Source organism: Macrobrachium nipponense, chromosome 39, assembly GCF_015104395.2.
Source record: "Macrobrachium nipponense isolate FS-2020 chromosome 39, ASM1510439v2, whole genome shotgun sequence".
In the NCBI taxonomy this organism is placed as follows: domain Eukaryota; kingdom Metazoa; phylum Arthropoda; class Malacostraca; order Decapoda; family Palaemonidae; genus Macrobrachium; species Macrobrachium nipponense.
In genome coordinates, this window is record NC_061099.1 from 39,546,570 (window position 1) to 39,566,569 (window position 20,000).

Consider the following 20,000-nt stretch of genomic DNA (forward strand, 5'->3'; position numbering starts at 1 on the left):
ATAATTATTGGCATTTTTTGCCCCGACAACAACGACCCTCGAAAATCAGTCGTACTTGTGTGGTAGAACCAGAGTTCCTCCTCGTTGGACGAGTGGTTTACGCTCTCGCCTACCGACCGATTCAGTAGGCCCAAGTTCGATTCCCCGCTCTGCCAACGTGGAATCAGAGGAAGTTGTTTCTGATGATTAGATATTTCTCTCTCATGTTCCAGTATAAACGTAAACGTCTATCACATATTCACGTAATATACATGAATTTCAATTAAACTGGTAATACACCGAGTGAATGAACTCCAGCCCTGAAGCGGGTTTGAACTCACGTCTGAGATACTTAGAGTTACAATGGCATATGTCCTCTCGTCACCCTATCCTTATATTGCCAATTACACCAATATACATCACATGCAAAAGAGATTCACAATATCATATATTCCAGAGTTTCATACAGATTTCTATGAATGCGCAATTCAGGGTGGCAAGGAGTACGTCCGTATGTGACGTGGCATTGAATTTCTAGCGGAAAAAACACATTCTTTTTTCCTCTCTAAAGTTGCTGGTTCGTCACTCGCACCGTCTTGTATAAAAGTTCGAATCTCCTTCAGACCTGAAACCTAGTATTATCTCACTTCGTACCTAGTTACTATGACATTTATACATGTGATAAGTGACTGGCAACCTAGCACATGCTAAGTCAGTTGTAGGAATGTAGACGATTGACGGCTTAACAGATAAAACACAATACATAGACATTTTGAGATGGTAAATATGTTTTTATTCTGGGTGCTATGTTAAACATAGATGTCAGCCTTCCTTAACATTACTGATAGTGGTTAATAGATCTATATAGTTTCTATCTGAACCTGGAACGTTAAACCCATAGTATACATCAAATCATCACAATCAACATCCCTCTTGAACAGAGATTATATTTTGTTTTTTCAAAGCCGCTGCTTTCATATTTACGAAATGAAGGTCGCTTTTTTTGTTGGAACAGACTTTTGCGACGTCTTGTGAGTGATGAAAATGCTAAAATATCATCGCTCTAGTTGAAATGAGCTGAAATCATTTTCATTCTCGCGCTGCCAAAGTATGCCTCTCCGTCTCTGGATTATGGCTGGGGTATGACGCACCCCAGAATTTTGGGGAGCAAATTGGGGTAAATCTGCGAAAAATAACCTTTTATAGATGGTGTGTCAGTATAGTCAATAGCTTTGGGCAACAAAGTAGTTGAAAAGAAACCAATTTGCTATTAATCCTTCAGCTGCGGAGAAGAAGGCTGTGGGTTAAAAAAAAAAAAAAAAAAGTGTTGGATGAATAATAGCAAAACTGTCGTTTACGAATAGCATCAACAAAAATAAACCATAACACTATTACACAACCAAGTCAGATAATGTGCTTGTAGGAGGGAGGTTGGGTTTAATCTCAGGTCTGCGTAATTTAAGTGAAAATAATTTCAAATGACCTTTGAATAATAGCAAAAGTGTCGTTGACGAATAGCAACAAAAAAAAAAAAAAGCATAACACTATGACACAACTGCGCCAGATAACGTTCTTGTAGGCAGTTGGATTTAATCTTAAGTCTGCGTAGTTTAAGTGAAAATCATTTTGAATGACCTCGAATTCAATGCAGTGAGTCCTATGTTTCCATACTCCCAGAGATCCCAGAGACGCGACGCGCAAGAGACCCCAAAGAGAAAACATAAGAGGCTGAGAACGGACATCGGAAACCGAGCAGTTTTCGTGTGGTTATGGATGAGAGGACTGACGGTCAGGAACATCTCCAAATTTACCGGGTCCAGCGTCACCACCGTCTACCGGTGGATCAAGAGGTGGCGAGAGGCGGGCACGCTGGAGGACAGACTGCCAAAGTTGGTGCAGAAGTTCTACCCGCAGGCGCCGTTGAGCTTTGGAGGCGTCGCTGACTCCTATTGGCAGAATGAGTACCTGAATAGGGACTGGGATTTATACCGGAAAAAAATGTATTCAATAAAATGTGATCGTTGGTCAGAGTGGGCTTAAATCTATCTCTCATAGTGAAAGGTCCCCGTAGTGGCGGGTAGTAGTGACGTCATTCGGCGCAATGAAGGCATTCATTAACGCTCTTCGCAGCGTCCCTTCGGCCCCTAGCTGCAACGACTTTCATTCCTTTTACTGTACCTCCGTTCTTATTCTCTTCCTTCCATCGTACTGTCCACGCTCACCTAACAATTGCTTCATAGTGCAACTACTTTGAGGTTTTCCTCCTGTTACAACTTTCAAATCTTTTCACTGTCAATTTCCGTTTCAGCGTTGAATGGCCATAGTTGTCCGCAGTGCTTGGCATAATGCCAAAAGTCTATATAAATCAAATCAAATCACAGTGAATGGTGATAAATAACAATCATACTCCGATTGAAAATGGTAGAATTGATGCACTGGTCACAAGAAGTTTGGAGCAGCAGTACTGCAATTCTGAGAACTTATTCAATATAAACATAAGGCATTTAAATTATTTATATTGCATTGTATTTGAACTTCAAACAACAAGGATTATAAATAAAAATATCCAGTCATCGCATTTTTATTATCACAGAATATTTTCATCGGCAAGCAATCAGAAAGGAAACCATATCATCATTGGCCTAGGATGACTATGGCACATTAAAGTATAGTAAACCCATGATGAATACAGTGGAGTTTATTAACTACTGTTATCCTACATTAAAGGGTCGGTTGCCTGATGCGCTATCTTCTCCTCCACTACCTTCTATCAAAAGCATCATCCTCTACCGAACCTCTTCTCTCCATACCTTCCTTCACTTTACCTCGCCATCTCATTCTCTGTCTCCCTCTCGATCTTCTTCCTCTAACAGGTTCCTTTACTGTAAAAGAATATTGCTAACAAACAAAATTAGATCTTACTTATTTACGCTAATCACTGAAAATCTATCCAAAATGTTCTGATATGTACTGACCTACGAAACTTCACTAGAGGATCTAGTATAGCTTTGAAGCCAGAACCAAATAGAGGCATACCAAGCTAGCTTTATTCGACAGTGAGCAGCAGGTGAGGCCAAGAAGCTAATATTAACAGGACCACAGAGTCGTTAAAACGGAGTTATTGTGTAAAGTTCGATTCATTTCATAATTAGGAAGAGGAGAAGACTCAAAGAAACGGTGTGGCATCTCAGTTACGTCATTAAATAACACCGCAAAGAAACATCAAAGATTGTATATACATTATTTCGGAGAAACAAGGATAAGATCCTGATTTTTTAAAGACTTCGTGATGCCTGCAAAGTGAAGAGACAGACGCCTCTGTGCTGTGGGTTCAGATGATTGTTTACCTCAGAGGCTTTGAGCTATTTACATTCTGTTAACAGCCATTATGAGAAGTCGCATCCTAAATCAATCAAGTTACGAGGCTTGTCTAAGAAACAAATGGGTTATGTACTCAGATTTTAATACAGGTTTATTGATTTTATCAGTAAAACTTTGCCTAGTTACTGATCGTGCAACATCATTGATTCAACTGTGTAAGAATAGTACCACCGTAGGCCATGCGTGTCGTAAGAAGGCGACTAAAAGGACAGCTGCTGCCTTGCAGTCTTAATTTTTAGCTGGTATTGTGCTTGAGTTAGAATTGTTCTGGGGTACAGACTTTGGTCTGGTGCTTCTTGTTAGAACGACAGCTGTTTTCATATACACAGCTGGAGATAGAGCCTTGTCTACCATCAGCTATCTTCTGACGAGACAAAAAACTGTAGGTTGGCAGAAGGTCTTCAAGAAAATTGAACTTGGAAAAACTGGAAGCTATTGAGATGAATCTCGTGAGGAATGTAATAAGTATAGTACTCTATACACCTACCCTGACCAGTACCTAACTTACACCTTTCTGGGTTTTTATATGGGTGAGGGGTCAACGGATACACTTACCATCACATCCCAATCGATTCAGGTGTACTTCTCATAAATCATTCCCTTCAGGCGTTTGTTGTTCCATAAGTTTGAAAGGATTTAATTACCAACTGGTTATTTGTGGCTTAGCATATATATATATATATATATATATATATATATATATATATATATTATACATATATATATGTGTGTGTGTAGTGCGGTACACGTAATATAATCGTAAACATATTCATCTGTGCCCACAAATATTCAGCAACAGATGTCCCTTCCATATCGAATTCACTTCACCTTCGGACGTGAATTATGATAGAAAAATCTCCTCCTCTGGCCAAGATCTGAGGCTATATGCCTGTCTAGTTTAACAGTCAGGAAACGAGAATTCAAAGCAACACAATGGGAAAAATTTGTGTCCTCTGTAACAAGTTGAAAGGCTTTTATTAAAAGTTTTTTTAGGCTTTAGGTGTAAGTTGCTCCCTAGGTACAGTCACTCACATAAGTTCATGGATGTCCGGGTGTTTGAGAGAGATTTTCATTTCACCCCTTTCTGAATAACAGGTGTCTGGGAGAGCAAAACTGGCCAAAAAATTTTCTACTATCTAACTCTGCTGGATAGAAAGTTTCGGTGTGTGCCCGTCTTACGTCACTATACAGACCCGTTGTTCAGAAAGGGGTTGGATGGAATTCAGCTTTATGCCAGGAGATATCATCCATGAACTTATATGAGTGACTAATGAATTTGATATTCAAGGGGTATCCGTGAGTCTAAAGGTGAGTTTACACTAGGCTTCACCCCATGGTGCATACGTAAGACTCATCACCAACTCCTCCCAAATTCTTGTTAGCCTCTCTTACTGGACTGCTCATTAGGGTGTGTAGTAGTGTGGCGTGAGACTCTTGATGAGCAGTCCAGTAGGCGGGGCTAACAAGAATTTGGGAGTAGTTGGTGAAGAGTCTTACGTGTGCAGCGTGGGCAGAAGCCTGGTGTAAACTCACCTTAAGAATGTAAAGTGTGTATACAAGCCAAAACTATCACTTTATATGCTTCCATTCACATGGCTCGCTAACTTGAATGTTTCATATCTAACAGGTGATGAACTGCTGAAGATTTGGCCTATGCCTGTGAGAATCTCCCCCCTAGTTGCGCTCGACACGAGGAGGGAAATAGTCGAGCTCTACTACAGACCTTGGAAATAGTAGTAGTCACTTGGCCTATGCGTCGACCTTGGAAATAGTAGCCATTAGGCCTACACATCGACCTTGGAAATAGTAGCCATCAGGCCTATGCATCGACCTTGGAAATAATATAGTCATTAGGCCTACGCTTCGACCTTGGAAATAGCAGCCATCAGGCCTACGCGTCGACCTTGGAAATAGTAGTAGTCACTAGGCCTACGCTTCATTACACGCAACAACGAAAGGAAGATTAGCCATTCCATGACAGGTAATAACTTTCAATATTGAGGCTCAAGCGTAAAAATGACATTGATCAGCAATCTGTTAGTTAACCAAAGTCCATTTATCATATTAGGACACCCAGACTTTATTGTTCCTTTCACCGACAGACAATAATCATCTTCTTCTTCTGCTTCCGTCAATATGAGACGCCGGCTGTTCACGATTGCATCATTGGTGGTCCTCGCACTGAATGGCACCCATTGTCTCAACGATCGTATTTATGGTAAGTGATTTTAAGAAAATTGTAAATATACGCTAGACAAAATACGAATTGAAAGGATGGTAATAAAATTTGTCAAGTTTTGTTTCTCTAAATGTGAACATTTATCTAAAATTTCATACTTGCTCTTTCATGAAATGGAGTAATAATTGTTTGTTTGGGATATGATATACGAAGTCTGGAAGATCGATTGTAAAGCCATGAAAACTGTAATAATACAGTGTGTCCATAAAGTCTGGGACTTTATGGACACTGTATTTACAAAGAAAACTATTAATTATAGACAAGTCAATAGCTGAGAGAGAGAGAGAGAGAGAGAGAGAGAGAGAGAGAGAGAGAGAGAGAGATGATACATATTTACGAGACAAGAAAGATATACAGCACAAGTTAAATAGGAAAATTTAGTCTTATAGTGTCAAGAAGGAACGAATCTACTTTATAATTATCAAGGTTGCGACTATGGCAAAATGTTCGGTGCAAAACAACAAGCACACTGATGTATACTATGCCTGCGGGACGTTTGTTTGGCGGCCGCTGATTGGCTGGGAGCTGCCTACTACCTCCCGGTACCAGCCAATCAGCGTCCGCTAAACAAACGTCTCGTAGGCACAGGGTTCATCCAAGCATCTACCTTAAGTGAGCCAGCCATAGTGCACACAATTACATGCTTTGTTATTGAGGAAGGAGGCTCGTTAAGTATCGCCTTAACTACTACTACAGTTGTATCGTTTACTCATATCAAACGAGGAAGGGGCGGTGTGACGAGCAGAGGCGTGAATGACGTCATAGAAGCTGTTCTTGCAACCCCTGGTTTGGATGGCTGCTTCCTAACGATCGTCACGCTTAACCTGTCACCAGCTATAACCACTGAACAGGTAATATGAAGCTTTCAGGTTTTTTCTCCTAGTTCTTTCATTCTTTTTCTGAGGCGACTTGATTCATAAGCTAAGCAAAGTTAACATATTTCTATAATCATGGATTTCATGACATATGTATATCAAGTTGTTTAATGTAGTATTTGTATATAGCTCAGTACGAAGGGTTAAACTAGCTGTTGCCTCTTACAATCTATGTATTCTCGTTTACTCTGGGGGTAAGCATACAAACTATGTTGTTGTTGTTGTTGGGAAGGGGTGTTAGGAAAGGTCAATAGAAGAGCCTAAAAAGGTCTGGAAAAGAAGTTTGGCATTGAGTTAAAGATAAAGGAATTTTAGGATAGGATATTTATGAATTATTACCAGAAGGAAAATGTAAAAAAAATAAATAATGCGGATGTTAAACAGAACAATTATTTCTAATAAAATATAGCATATTTATTTTAATTTTCGTTGGTGAAATAATGCTCTAATGGACCGTAGATTTTAGCACGTGCCCCGAATAAGCTGAATAAAGATTACCCCAAGTTCTGAAAGAGCGTCTCAGTGGCGTGATCGGTATGGTCTTGGCCTGCCACCACGGTAGCCGCGAGTTCGATTCTCGGGCATTCCATTGAGGTGTGAGAGATGAGTATTTCTGGTGATAGAAGTTCACTCTCGACGTGGTTCGGAAGTCACGTAGCCGTTGGTCCCGTTGCTGAATAACCACTTGTTCCATGCAACGTAAAAACGCCATACAAACAAACCAAGTTTTGAAACGAGTTATTTTCTATTTCAGATCATCCAAAAATTTGGTGGCAAGAAAGGGGTGGGCCTATTTGACATTCAGAAGGAAGGTCAAAGTGGTAATCTGACCCTATCCTCGTCCACGCTGATAAACGACATTCAAATGGTAAACGTTACTTTTATTTCATTTTCAAGAAGATTCCCCACTAAGTGTCTTTCAGTGTAGAGTAGGTCTTACTTTATAATATATATATATATATATATATATATATATATATATATATATATATATATATAAAGTAAGACCTATATATATATATATATATATATATATATATATACATTTATATACGTATATATATATATATATATATATATATATATATATATTTATATATATAATATCTATATATATATATATATATATATATATATAATATAGATATGTGGGTGTATGTATATGTGTATAACTCATCCCTAAAATCAGAAAAAATCGAACTGACGACAAAAAAACTGATTAATCTTCACTTTTTTAAATACAATCATGGCTGCAGCAGCACCTTCATTTCTCCATTCATTTCGAACAGGTAAAGGAGAGTTCCGGTTGCCAGACGTTCATCTTGATATCGGACGATCCGACGTCGCTGAAAACATTCCTGCGACAGATCCACGACAGCAGCAGTCTGCTGTCGTGGCCGACGAGACTCGTCGTGGTCACGCATGCGCAGTTGCAGTCTCTTCTCGCCGTTCGGAGGGAGATCTCCGTGACGAACAGCGTCATCGCTATTCTGGAAGGAGGCGTCGGTAACAGAAGGTATTATGGCTTCTTCGAATGGATCCAGGGTTTTTTTTAATATCATATTTGAATTTATTGCAGTAAATTATTTATTCTTTCGCCGAAGGTGCTTGTCCGTACATAGCTCTCTCTGCCTTTTTGTCACTAAAAGATACATCCATTTTTTCGGTTCCATATTTGAATTCATTGCAGTAAAATATTATTCTTTCAATGAAGGTACAGTGGGGCTCAAATCTCATGCGACATGATTCTTTTTGTATCGTCCATATTTTCAGACTCAACGTGGTGTTGCCAAGTAGTGCTATTTTTTTCTTTTCTTTTTTTATTTGTAATCTCGTTCATGTCGAAAGCTAGCCTTATTTTCCTTATGGTTAAATAGATATGATCCCTTTTATGCATTGGTATAATTCTTAATTTGTGTGATTTTAATTGATTTTTTAATTTTTTTCATCTTTACGTGCTCAGTTCAAGTGTGGTGTGATAAGGTTAGCGGTGCCAGCAATGAAAGCACACTTAACATGCTCCCTCGACTGGTCAACATAACCATGTCTGCAGCATTATGACAGTAGACCTAATAAGCTCAACAGTCATAACAACAATTTCAATGTAGGAATATGAATTAAAACGAGTTTTATTTGAATGTTGAAGATTTCGGCTGCGTTTAAGCTGCCTGTATGTTGGAAAATGTTTTGTAGGCCTAAAAAAATAATCTAAGCCATCTGAGATGTAATCTGTTACTAATGAATTTATTTGTAGAGATCTCCTGTTCTTTGAGGAATATGAATTACAACCAGTTTTCTTTGAATGTTGAAGTTTCAGGCTGTGTTTAAGCTGCCTGTATGTTGCAAAATGATGTATAGGCCTAGAAAAATAATCTAAGCTTTCTGAGATGTATCTTTACTAATGTTTTTATTTATAGAGATTACCTGTTCTTTGAGGAATAAAAGATGATGATGATTTTGGTTATATGGAGAAGATGGCTATTAATCGAAATATCATAAGTATTAATATCAAGGCATATGGAGCACTTGTTTTTCAACTGGTTTACAATATTATTTCCTTAATTAAAAGTCCATCTGCTCGCTTTTGATGTATAATTTATTCTTTCATAAGGTAACTTGAAGTGCAAGAATGTGTAGATAACCTCATTTGCTTTCTGGCCAGAAATTGTTAATATAGAGATGTGAATGTTAAATGTAAAGTAAAGAAATCTAACACCTAGGCCTAGGAATAATATCTTGGCTTTGACAAATAGGCGAATATTTGCTAGTATGCTATCAGTTTTGAAATATTTAAGAAAGATAACAAATAATTATGTATGAAAATCTAAATATTCCTTTAACACAAAGTAAATGTTTTCAAGATAATTTAATGGTCGCTATTCATTGTAGACCCACTTATATACTAGGTGGTTGTTGTTGCACCGACACTGATACGTCACACATGCTCCCCTCACACGTTGATATCGGTAGGCGCATTCTACTTTTGTATATACATATTTACATTTTTCCAGCGTTGAGGGTAAAAGCAATCAAATAGGACTATTTCAAATTTCATGTTTGCTTTGGAAGCATTATTAATGTTACGACAATTTTTTTCGTTTTTTTTTTTATTTATTTAACATTTGAACTGAGGTTTGATGGCGACTTCGTTTCGGTCAAATGCTTCAGCAATGAGTGAATGAAGGTTTTGAAAATGTTTCGTAAGGGTTTTTCTGAAATTTGGCTACACGTGACATTTTCTTACAATTTTTAAATATATGACAGATTTCACTCTTATGAAACATATTATGGCCTTAGTGTATGCGATACTCGCATTTTCGCATTGAAATAAAAGATAAATATGGAGCATGCTAGTTGCCAGTTAGTGAATTTTGAACGAAATCCTATGGAGTCATGTCGCATGAGATTTGAGCATCACTGTACGTACGTGTATGTGCATGGCTCTCTCTCTCTGTCTTTTTGTGACTAGAAGAGTTCCCCATGAATTCCTTTAAACCCATTTATGTCATCACTTCACGCTGCTGTGATATTTGCTTTATATCTCCTTAGACGCATCTGTTAGCTCACCTATATTGTCTGGCTTACATATATATATATATATATATATATATATATATATATATATATATATATATATATATACATACATACACACACACACACACACATATATATATATATATATATATATATATATATATATATATATATATGTATATATTTCTTGTATAGCCGGTGACATTCTCCTTGGACGCCCTAACCACTGATACACAAGACGATTTATAAAATGAAGGATAACAAAAAATAGATATGCTATACTAATAAAACCTTATTTGGGTAACTGCAGAAAAATATCAATATTGAAATACATCCAGTATTTATAAAATGTAGAAGATGAACTTTTCCCAAAATAATTTAAGTCAACTTTGATCAAATTCTGCATGGAATACTATTAAAATTGCAGAGTATTGTTTATTTTCTTTATTAAAAGAAAAAAGAAGGATACAAGGAATACAAGAATGATCAAAGTTGTCAGCCTCTTTTTTCATTCCCAAACACTTATCTCATTTCATTTCCGACTACGCCCACTTTTCGATCTGATTTCTACTTTGTGAACTCTACCCAGGGCAGAAGTTTTCTCATCTTTCTTTCCCTTTTATGCCAAACCATATCCTTCCTAATTCCAGTTTCTTTTATTTTTATGCCACAGTCTCCCGCTTCCGCAACCAACCGTCATATCCATATCTTCTGTTATCGCCTCCATAGATTTCGAATCCAAGTCTATTATCCTTCTGTTTACTTTCAGTTTTTCTTAGCAATTGGACTGTCTTCAGACAGTGGCTCTCAACCTGGGGGGCGGGGGGGCTTCAGCAGCTTCCAGGGGGGCCGGGGGAGGGGGATGCCGCGAGCCCTTTGGAAAAAATTGAACATTCTCTTAACAAGGATGAGGAACTGATAATCAGAAGTTCATGAAAAAATGCAAAAGTATCGCCTTAAAACGTCAGTTTCCCATAATATACTACTTTAGTTGGACTCGTCCGGAACTCTAGCATGTTCGGATCCACTTAGTATCTTTGTGGAGCTGCATTTTCCACGCTCGTTGCTCTCCAGAATACAGAATGCAGAATACAGGATCTGGTTGAATGCTGAAAGGGGACTTACTCTGCGCTATCTCCGTCATTCAACCACGCGTCCAAGATCCATAATAGCTAAGAAGCAGCGTCGAGTATCTCAGTAATTCATTCCCAAAAGAATGAAAACGCCCCTTCTCTTTCTCTCTCCCCCTTACCCGCACCCCCGTCCCTCTTTGAATCCGGGAGGGAATTTTACTTATAGATGAAAAGGGGCCCGTAGAGGAAGGACCACACCCCCCTCTTAGAGGGGGAGTGATAATAAAAAAAGGATGAGAGCCACTGAGGATAATGTCTCTTAGTTTTTATGCTAAGTGTAACAACAGGTTCATATACTCGACTTTCTCCTTTGCACAAATGATCGTCAGTATAAATGACTGAAATATTTCGGTGATAGATAAAATGATTCGTCTTAAACAAGGTTGATTTTGTTTCGTAAGCTGTTTTTATTCATTTATTTTTTTTATAGCTGAATATAGGTTTTCCTGCGATCTTCTCTTTGCCGGAATTCGCCGATAGAATTAATATGTATTCCTCGTTAACACCCTTATTTTGACGTAAGCTAAAACCTTCATTGTGTTCGTCCACAGGGCAAGCCTTCACATCTGCCTTCCCTTCAGCCTACGCGTGATTCGCATAGCGTCTTGGACGCCTCGGGACGGATTGCGATTCTCATCTGGTTTCCAGCTTTTTCCGGATAAGTTTAAAAGGTAGAGAAAGCCATCATTTAAAAAAAAGAATATCCATAGACTATGTGAAAGTAGTATCTGTTAGGATACGTTAATTTTACCTACTTCTTTGCACTTATTGGGATAGATACCTCCATCTCTTTCACCGCCTTTTCATAAATATATATATATATATATATATATATATATATATATATATATATATATATATATATATATATATTAAAAGTACGAATGATTCTCTCATGATTTTGGTCTCCTGTACGCTCGATTTAATGAATTTGTTTAGCCAAAGAGGAGCATGTCCTAGTTAAAAGGTAGAGAAATGACTCGATATATATATATATATATATATATATATATATATATATATATATATATATATATATATATATATATATCAAGTCATTTTGTTATCGTAATGTTTCACGGCCTACTGTTATTTTAACGGTACTCGTTTATGATTTAAACATTATATCATCGAACTGTTTACCAGTTAATTAGGACATGCTCCTCTTTGGCTAAACAAATTCATTCAATCGAACGTACGGTAGACTAAAATCATGAAAGAACATATTAGCCCATTTAATCTAATAACAAATATAATAAAATAACGCCGCTATAAAATAGAACTAGAAATCCATTGAACTAATAGACTTACCCGGCAATATCATCGCAAGATAAAACCAGTAAGCAACCAGTACAAGCAGAAAGGCGTCATATATGACAGACATTTCTCTCTCCCGCCATGAAGTCTGGCCGACGGAGGTCAGATGAAGGTGGCCTCCGAAAACTACCCGCCCCACGCCCAAGTGGAGGAGATCGCGGGCGACAGCGACGGGAGGATCAGTTATTCGGGACCGGTGCTGACCCTGTTGGATACCCTTGCCATGAAGATCAATTTCACGTGAGTTTTGTCAAAGAGCTTTGCGTTGGTAAATTATCCGTATTCAAAGATGAGGATGTATCGTGTATTAAGAGTAAATTTAAGTTTTGTAAATCATTTATTCATACATGATACGTCCTTATCTTTGAATACAGAGATTTTATCAAAGCAAAATTATTTAATATTATAAGTAATTATTAATAAGCCTAGTATAACAATACTTTATCTAACAAAATGAAAAGAAAAAACCTTAAGTTATGTTAGTGATTTATTCATACATGATACATCCTTATAACATTATAAGTGATTAGTCGTAGGCCTCGTATAACACTACTTTATCTAACGATAAAAAGAAAACTTGAGTTGTGTAAGTGATTTATTCATACATGATACATCATATCTTTGAATACAGAGGTTTTTTAGGGCAAAACTTTAACATTATAAGTGATTATCAGTAGGCCTTGTATAACAAAATTTTATAATAAAAAAAACTGATAAATTCTATTTATTCAAAGCTAAGGATGTATCATGTATGAATAAATTTTTTGCATAGCTAAATTTTTTCTTTCTTTTTTTTTAGCTAAATTTATCCTGATTCGAATCTTGCTGAAAATCACTAATGTCGTTATTAAAGAGTTGTACTCTGATAAATTCTATTTATTCAAACTAAGGATGTATCATATGTGAATAAATCATTTGCATTACTTAAATTTTCTTATTTTCGTTACTTGATAAAGTTATCCTTATGTGAAAAGCGTCCTGAAAATCCCTTATGGAAGTTAAAGAATTTGATAAATTCTCTTTATTGAAAGATACGGATGTATCATGTATGAAGATATTAGCAGCACTTAATTCAAACCTTTTTCCTTTCATTATCTAAGGTTATCCTTGAGATTCACTTATGATAACCATTCATAATCAAAGATTGATGAAAGAGTCGTTTAACCTCTCTCTCTCTCTCTCTCTCTCTCTCTCTCTCTCAGATATAACCTGGTTCGTCCCCCAGATGGCTCTTGGGGAATGCGACGCCCAGATGGGTCCTGGACCGGTATGGTAGGGATGGTGTATCGGAAGGTAAGAAAATTTATCATTCGACCGAAGACGAACCCAGGAAAGGGTTCGAAAGCTTTTACATAGTTTTAGAAAATTTTACTACTGCTTCCATCAGTATATCATTGTGGACCTTAAAGAACAAATTTATCGTTATTATCTCCATCGAAGAAAGGATTTTATAACCCCAATAAAGAACTTATGGATAAAAAGGATGAATATAAAAAAAAAAATTGATGACGACAAAACTTGTATTACGTCACGATGATGTTTTTTTCTGGTCAGAAAATTGAGAATTCTAAGAAAATAGGGTTTGTACTTACATTATATATATATATATATATATATATATATATATATATATATATCTATATATATATATATATATATATATATATATCATATGACTGGTTAAAATGTTCTGTTACAACAGAATTCCATCTATTATAGGACCCCATAAAAACATCAAAATATACTAGAAAGTAAATACTATATTTCAGAGACTGCTGTCTCTGAAATATATAATACTACTTCCTATATTTCGGCGTTTTTTATCTTCTGTTACAAGAGAATTCCATCTATTAAAAGGAGCCCATAAAAACGCCAAAATATAGAGAGAAAATACTATATTGAAGAGAGAGAGAGAGACAGCAGTCTCTGAAATATAGTATTTTCTCTCTATATTTTGGCGTTTTTATGGGCTCCTTTTATTAGATTGAATTCTGTTGTAACAGAACATTTTTACCAGTCATATATATATATATATATATATATATATATATATATATATATATATATATATATATATATATATAGCTTGATGATAAATAACAGTGCCAAGACCAGGAAGAACATTCTTTATTAAACGAGCTATCGAGGTTTAAAACCTCATCTTCAGGCTGAAAAAATGACAAGGATGAGAAATCACTAAAAATCACATTAAAATGAATTGCCTTATTAAAAGCTTCAGTAAAAACATAAAATAAAACGAACATCACATACAAACTAAAAATTACGAAAAAACTAAAACAGGCTAACGACCCACTTTGTGTACCTACTATGAAACTATATGATAGCTAGTTGAATACCGGACGAGTTGTTGTTCAATTCCGGTTTCATTTTCTTAATAAACAGCGACTCTGAAATTAAAAGGTCCAGTCTATTTGAGCAAAAAGACAGTACTCTAAAATCCAGGTGAGTGAAAGGATGGTCCTGTGCTAAACTGTGTTCCCTTATGGCAGAAAAAGGTGGTTTAGAAAGAGGAAACCTAGCCAAGGAAAGGCAATTTAATATACTTTACATCTTTACTAGCAGTACTGTACACCGGTCTGGGACAATTATTTTTCCGAAAATTCTTATCCCGTATTTGTCTTTTACAAAGTTCTGAAAAATTTTCTAGATGAGAAATTTTGTCCCAGACCGGTGTACAGTACTGCTAGTAAAGATGTAAAGTATATTAAATTGCCTTTCCTTGGTCATAGTAGCTACTTGGTACGAAAAAAGTTACAAGAAATACTTAAGCACAGTTTTCCTCAAGTTAGTTTCAGATTTGTTTTTACTAACCCTTTTACTGTAGGATCACTTTTGAGGGAGAAGCCTGCTCTTCCTGTGGACCTTAATTCGTGTGTCGCTTACTTGTTTACCTGTTCGCAGTGTGGTCTGCGATACGTGGGATCCAGTTCCCGCTGGCTTAGACACAGAATTTTGGAACACAGAGGTCTTTCCGTTAGAACTAGGTTTCCTCTTTCTAAACCACCTTTTTCTGCCATAAGGGAACACAGTTTAGCACAGGACCATCCTTTCACTCACCTGGATTTTAGAGTACTGTCTTTTTGCTCAAATAGACTGGACCTTTTAATTTCAGAGTCGCTGTTTATTAAGAAAATGAAACCGGAATTGAACAACAACTCGTCCGGTATTCAACTAGCTATCGTATAGTTTCATAGTAGGTACACAAAGTGGGTCGTTAGCCATTTTATTTTTGAGTGCAGTTTGTTTACCTTTCATATTATTTTCATTTTTATTTCTGTTTTTGTATGTTTTTCGTTTTGTTTTAGTTTTTTCGTAATTTTTAGTTTGTATGTGATGTTCGTTTTATTTTATGTTTTTACTGAAGCTTTTAATAGGACAATTCATTTTAATGTAATTTTTAGTGATATCTCATCCTTGTCATTTTTTCAGCCTGAAGATGAGGTTTTAAACCTCGAAAGCTCGTTTAGTAAAGAATGTTCTTCCTGGTCTTGGCACTGTTATTTATCATCAAGCTGAGATTCCAAGTAGCCGCCCAATTACTGAGACTATATACGTATATATGAGTGTGTGTGTGTGTGTATGTGCGTGTGTTAAAGATCTTGCAGATACTCCAGTGTTACACTTTCCTTCGTGGCTTATACCTTTATTTATGCATTTATCACGTTCCAAACTTTCGTGATTCAGTTATACATACAGAAACATATTATATTAATATATATATTATATAGAATATATATTGATATATATGAGTGCCTAGTGTTTACTACTAAACGATTCATCCTAAGTGCCACATTCCTCCTTCAGGAGGTCGACATGGCCCTGGGTCCGTTTGGAATCACTTACTTGCGATCCCAGTTCATTGACTACACCAAGTCGATGTTCGTCGACTACGTCCGCGTCCTGGCAAAGAGGGGGGAGACCGAAGTGGACCCTTGGGGCTTCGTGATGCCCTTGGCACCCACCGTGTGGTTCACCACCTTCGGCGTCCTCGCTCTGGTGCTAGTGACCGTGAGCCTGATGGTTCTGGTTTCACCAGACCCCGAAAAGGAACTCGGAAATATGGCCGTTCAGTATGTTCGGATATTTATCCAACAAGGTTAGTCTGTCGGTACGATTGTGCAGTTTCAGTAGCCTTAGTGTGGGAAATAGGTATAACTGAGACGATGCGTATGGTAGGCGTAATTGCGGGGGCACGCGCAAGGTGGCCACGTGCCCACTCCACTTGAAACTGGTACCCCCTGCCCACATTTTGAGTTCATGAAGCTTGTAGTAAAAGCCTATGCTTAATTTTCATATTATTATGATTATTATTAGATGCGTATGGTAGGCGTAACTGCGGAGGGGCAAGAGGGGCCACGTGCCCCCCATTTGAAACTGGTGCCCCCCATTTTGAGTTCATGAAGCTTGTAGTAAAAGCCTAAGCTTAATTTTAGATTATTATTATTATTATTATTATTATTATTATTATTATTATTATTATTATTATTATTATCAAAGTTTTATAAATCAAGTAGTTTGGCTGTTTTTTTTTCATACGAAGATAAGTCGAGTTTTACTGTATGAACTGTAAGAAATAAATCAAATTTCTTTCTTTTATATAAAAACTTGATTCACAAATTGCCAGGCTTAAATATTTTAAAACAGCGTTAATATCTTTCCATATGACTTAAAAAAAAATTAGTATTATGATTCATGCATGCCCAGTGCCACCAAGGTGCCCCCCCATTAATTAATAGACTCGTAGTTACGCCTATCACACGATGCATTTTTCAAAACTGTCAGTTTATATATCGATTACAGCGTGGACGTAGCAATTCTTCCTCGAGAACTTTACCTGATAAGTATTATTTCCCCAAAAGCGCCTCAGTGGCGTGGTTGGTATGGTCTTTGCCTGCCACCTCGGTGGCAGCGAGTTCGATTTTCCGGCATTCCATTGAGGGGTGAGAGATGTATATTACTGGCGATAGAAGTTCACTCTCGACGTGGTTCGGAAGTCACGTAAAGCTGTTGGTCCCGTTGCTTAATAACCACTGGTTCCATGCAGCGCAAGGACACCATACAAACAAACAAACAAACAAACATTTCCCCAAATATCATCGCTGTCATCCCCGTTTCCAACTCTCCTTCGGAACACTGGAATGGAATCAGAATCGATGAACACATTCCCACAAAGGTGGCTCGGAAATTTTGGGACAGGATCGACAGATCTTTCGTAAAGGACCTCTCTCAGTCTGTCCACTTCAAAGCTTATTATAAGCACATACATCAGATTGAACTCCGATTTTATACCAATATATTTTTAACTTCAATAGCTTTTATGTTTAGACTCGCATACGCCAAAGCTTATTATTATGAGTACTTTACATCAGATAGAACTCTAATTTTATACCAATTGATTTTTTTTAACTGCAATAGCTTTTACGGTTTGACTCGCATACGTCAAAGATTATTATAAGCACATTACATCAGATGTCACCTCCCGTCTCCAGACATGGTTATGAAATCGAAGATGCTGTGGACTCGTATTCTGATGGGCTCTTGGGTCCTGCTGCTCTTCGTGGTCGTCAAATGCTACAGCGGAAATCTCATGTCACTTTTGGCGGTGAGATACCTACCGCAGCCGTATCAGACTCTCCGGAGAGTAGTCGACGACCCGGCAGTTACGATGTTGTGGGAGGCAAACTCCGCTTTCATGCAGGTTATCAAAGTGAGTATTATACATCCACTTTCCTGCATTCACGCATTCTTGATCATCTGGTAGATCCTATAGTTGTAATTATCAAAGTGAGTATTGTAAACATCCGCTTTCATGCGTTCTTGATCATCTGGTAGATCGTATAGCTGTAATTATCAAAGTGAGTATTATACACCCGCTTTCGTGCATTCATGTGTTCTTGATCCCCTGGTAGATCCTGTAGTTATAATTGATGAAATGTGTTTTGGAAAATCATATAAAAAATAATCCTTTTTGACCTGTTCATCAGTAATGATCAGTGCAGGATATTTAACCACTATTTTCACTTCAAAAGCAGTACATAACATTTCTGTAATCATTCAAAGGTACACCATACAAAATTTAGACCATACAAACAAACAAACAAATTCTCTGTGCGATTAATGATATATTAGAATGTGATAAATTGCCTTCATACTTTTAGCCCAGTGAAAAGACAAAATTCAAAATGTAGCACTTTAGTTTCTGTCTCAAGCACTTAGCATAATACGTAGAATATTAATTGTAGATAATTTAATCTTTATTTTGTATTGAAACTCCTACAGAAACAATACTATCTTGGTCTCTAATCTCGACCGCAGGAGAAATGAAACAAAATAATAATAAAAAAAAGATTTTAAAAGTAACTAAATAGGAGACCGATTTTTGTCTCTAAAATCCAAAGATTGAGACAAAAGTAGACGGTTATAAATAAATTTGCTTCATTTGAAAACTCGTGATTTAATTGAAGGGTTAACAATATTAAAGGTCCCCACAGCTCCAAGGCGCCCCCCCCCCTTTTTTTTTTTTTTGCTCCAAAATCTTCTGAATGCATCCTACTTTTCCCATGGAAAATCGTACTCGCGTATGCAGACTCCAAAGCGTTCGAAAACCCCATTAACTAAAAAAAAGGATGGTGATATACGTGTTTGAAAATTGCCAATTTTCGAACGCGTTTTTCTCACGATTTTGGTTTTTTTTTTTTTCTTAATCAGCCCCTGGAGACCCTTAATATTGTGATCCCCTCAATTTAGAGTCGAAATGCAGTTAACGGTTTTAGTGAGTCACCCCAGTGTAAAAAAAGAAAGAAGAGAGAGAGAGAGAGAGAGAGAAAAGAGGTCGTAACGCGCCATTTCTGAACCGCAGGAAGCAAAATCCGGCATACTTTTCGAAGTGGCCCAGACCGAGAGGGTCGGTCGCCTGAAGGAGATCAGCACTTCGCAGTACACCTGGGTCGTCGAGAACTTGGTCATGCAAGGAGACCAGCTTCTGATCGTGGAGGACCTTTCTCTGAGAGTCCTCATGGCTCAGCATTTCACAAAGACGGGTTAATTTCAATTCAGGTTTATCTTACCTTGCACATAATTGGTCATCATTCTCGTCACGTTGCTAATTTCAATTCAGGTTTATCTTACCTTGCACATAATTGGTTATCATTCTCGTCACGTTTCTAATTTCAATTCAGGTTTATCGTACCTTGCACATAATTGGTCATCATTCTCGTCACGTTGCTAATTTGAATTCAGAGTACCTGACTCAGTTTGATAGAAGCTATGTCGAAGGTTTTATTTCTTTTTTTTATCACTGATGTCCCCCAATGTAGATTTTGAGCTTTGCCGAAAATTTCATTTTTTTATATATTACTGATGTCCCCCTAATGTAGATGTTTTAGCTTTGTCGAAAATGTTTTGTTTTTTGTTTTGTTTATTACTGATGTCCCCCTAATGTAGATTTTGAGGATTGATGAAAATTTTATTTTTCTATATATTAATGATGTCGGAGCCTTATGTAGATTTCGAGGATTT

General features: G+C 37.0%; 2 protein-coding genes across 2 annotated transcripts in view; both read left to right on the forward strand.

Moving 5' to 3' along the window:
* Positions 1-1,711, forward strand: part of LOC135210425 (probable glutamate receptor) — an 18,006-nt gene extending 16,295 nt beyond the window's left edge. The window contains exon 12 of the mRNA XM_064243324.1: positions 1,657-1,711. Within this exon, the coding sequence (XP_064099394.1) occupies positions 1,657-1,711 (55 nt within the window). The remainder of the gene's footprint in view (positions 1-1,656) is intronic.
* A 3,785-nt stretch (positions 1,712-5,496) lies between these two features.
* LOC135210426 (uncharacterized) overlaps positions 5,497-20,000 on the forward strand; it is a 17,293-nt gene continuing 2,789 nt past the window's right edge. Inside the window, exons 1-9 of the mRNA XM_064243325.1 lie at positions 5,497-5,578; positions 6,149-6,450; positions 7,229-7,342; positions 7,764-7,990; positions 11,696-11,815; positions 12,549-12,701; positions 13,664-13,754; positions 16,287-16,578; positions 17,972-18,189. Of these exons, the coding sequence (XP_064099395.1) occupies positions 5,497-5,578; positions 6,149-6,450; positions 7,229-7,342; positions 7,764-7,990; positions 11,696-11,815; positions 12,549-12,701; positions 13,664-13,754; positions 16,287-16,578; positions 17,972-18,189 (1,599 nt within the window). The remainder of the gene's footprint in view (positions 5,579-6,148; positions 6,451-7,228; positions 7,343-7,763; positions 7,991-11,695; positions 11,816-12,548; positions 12,702-13,663; positions 13,755-16,286; positions 16,579-17,971; positions 18,190-20,000) is intronic.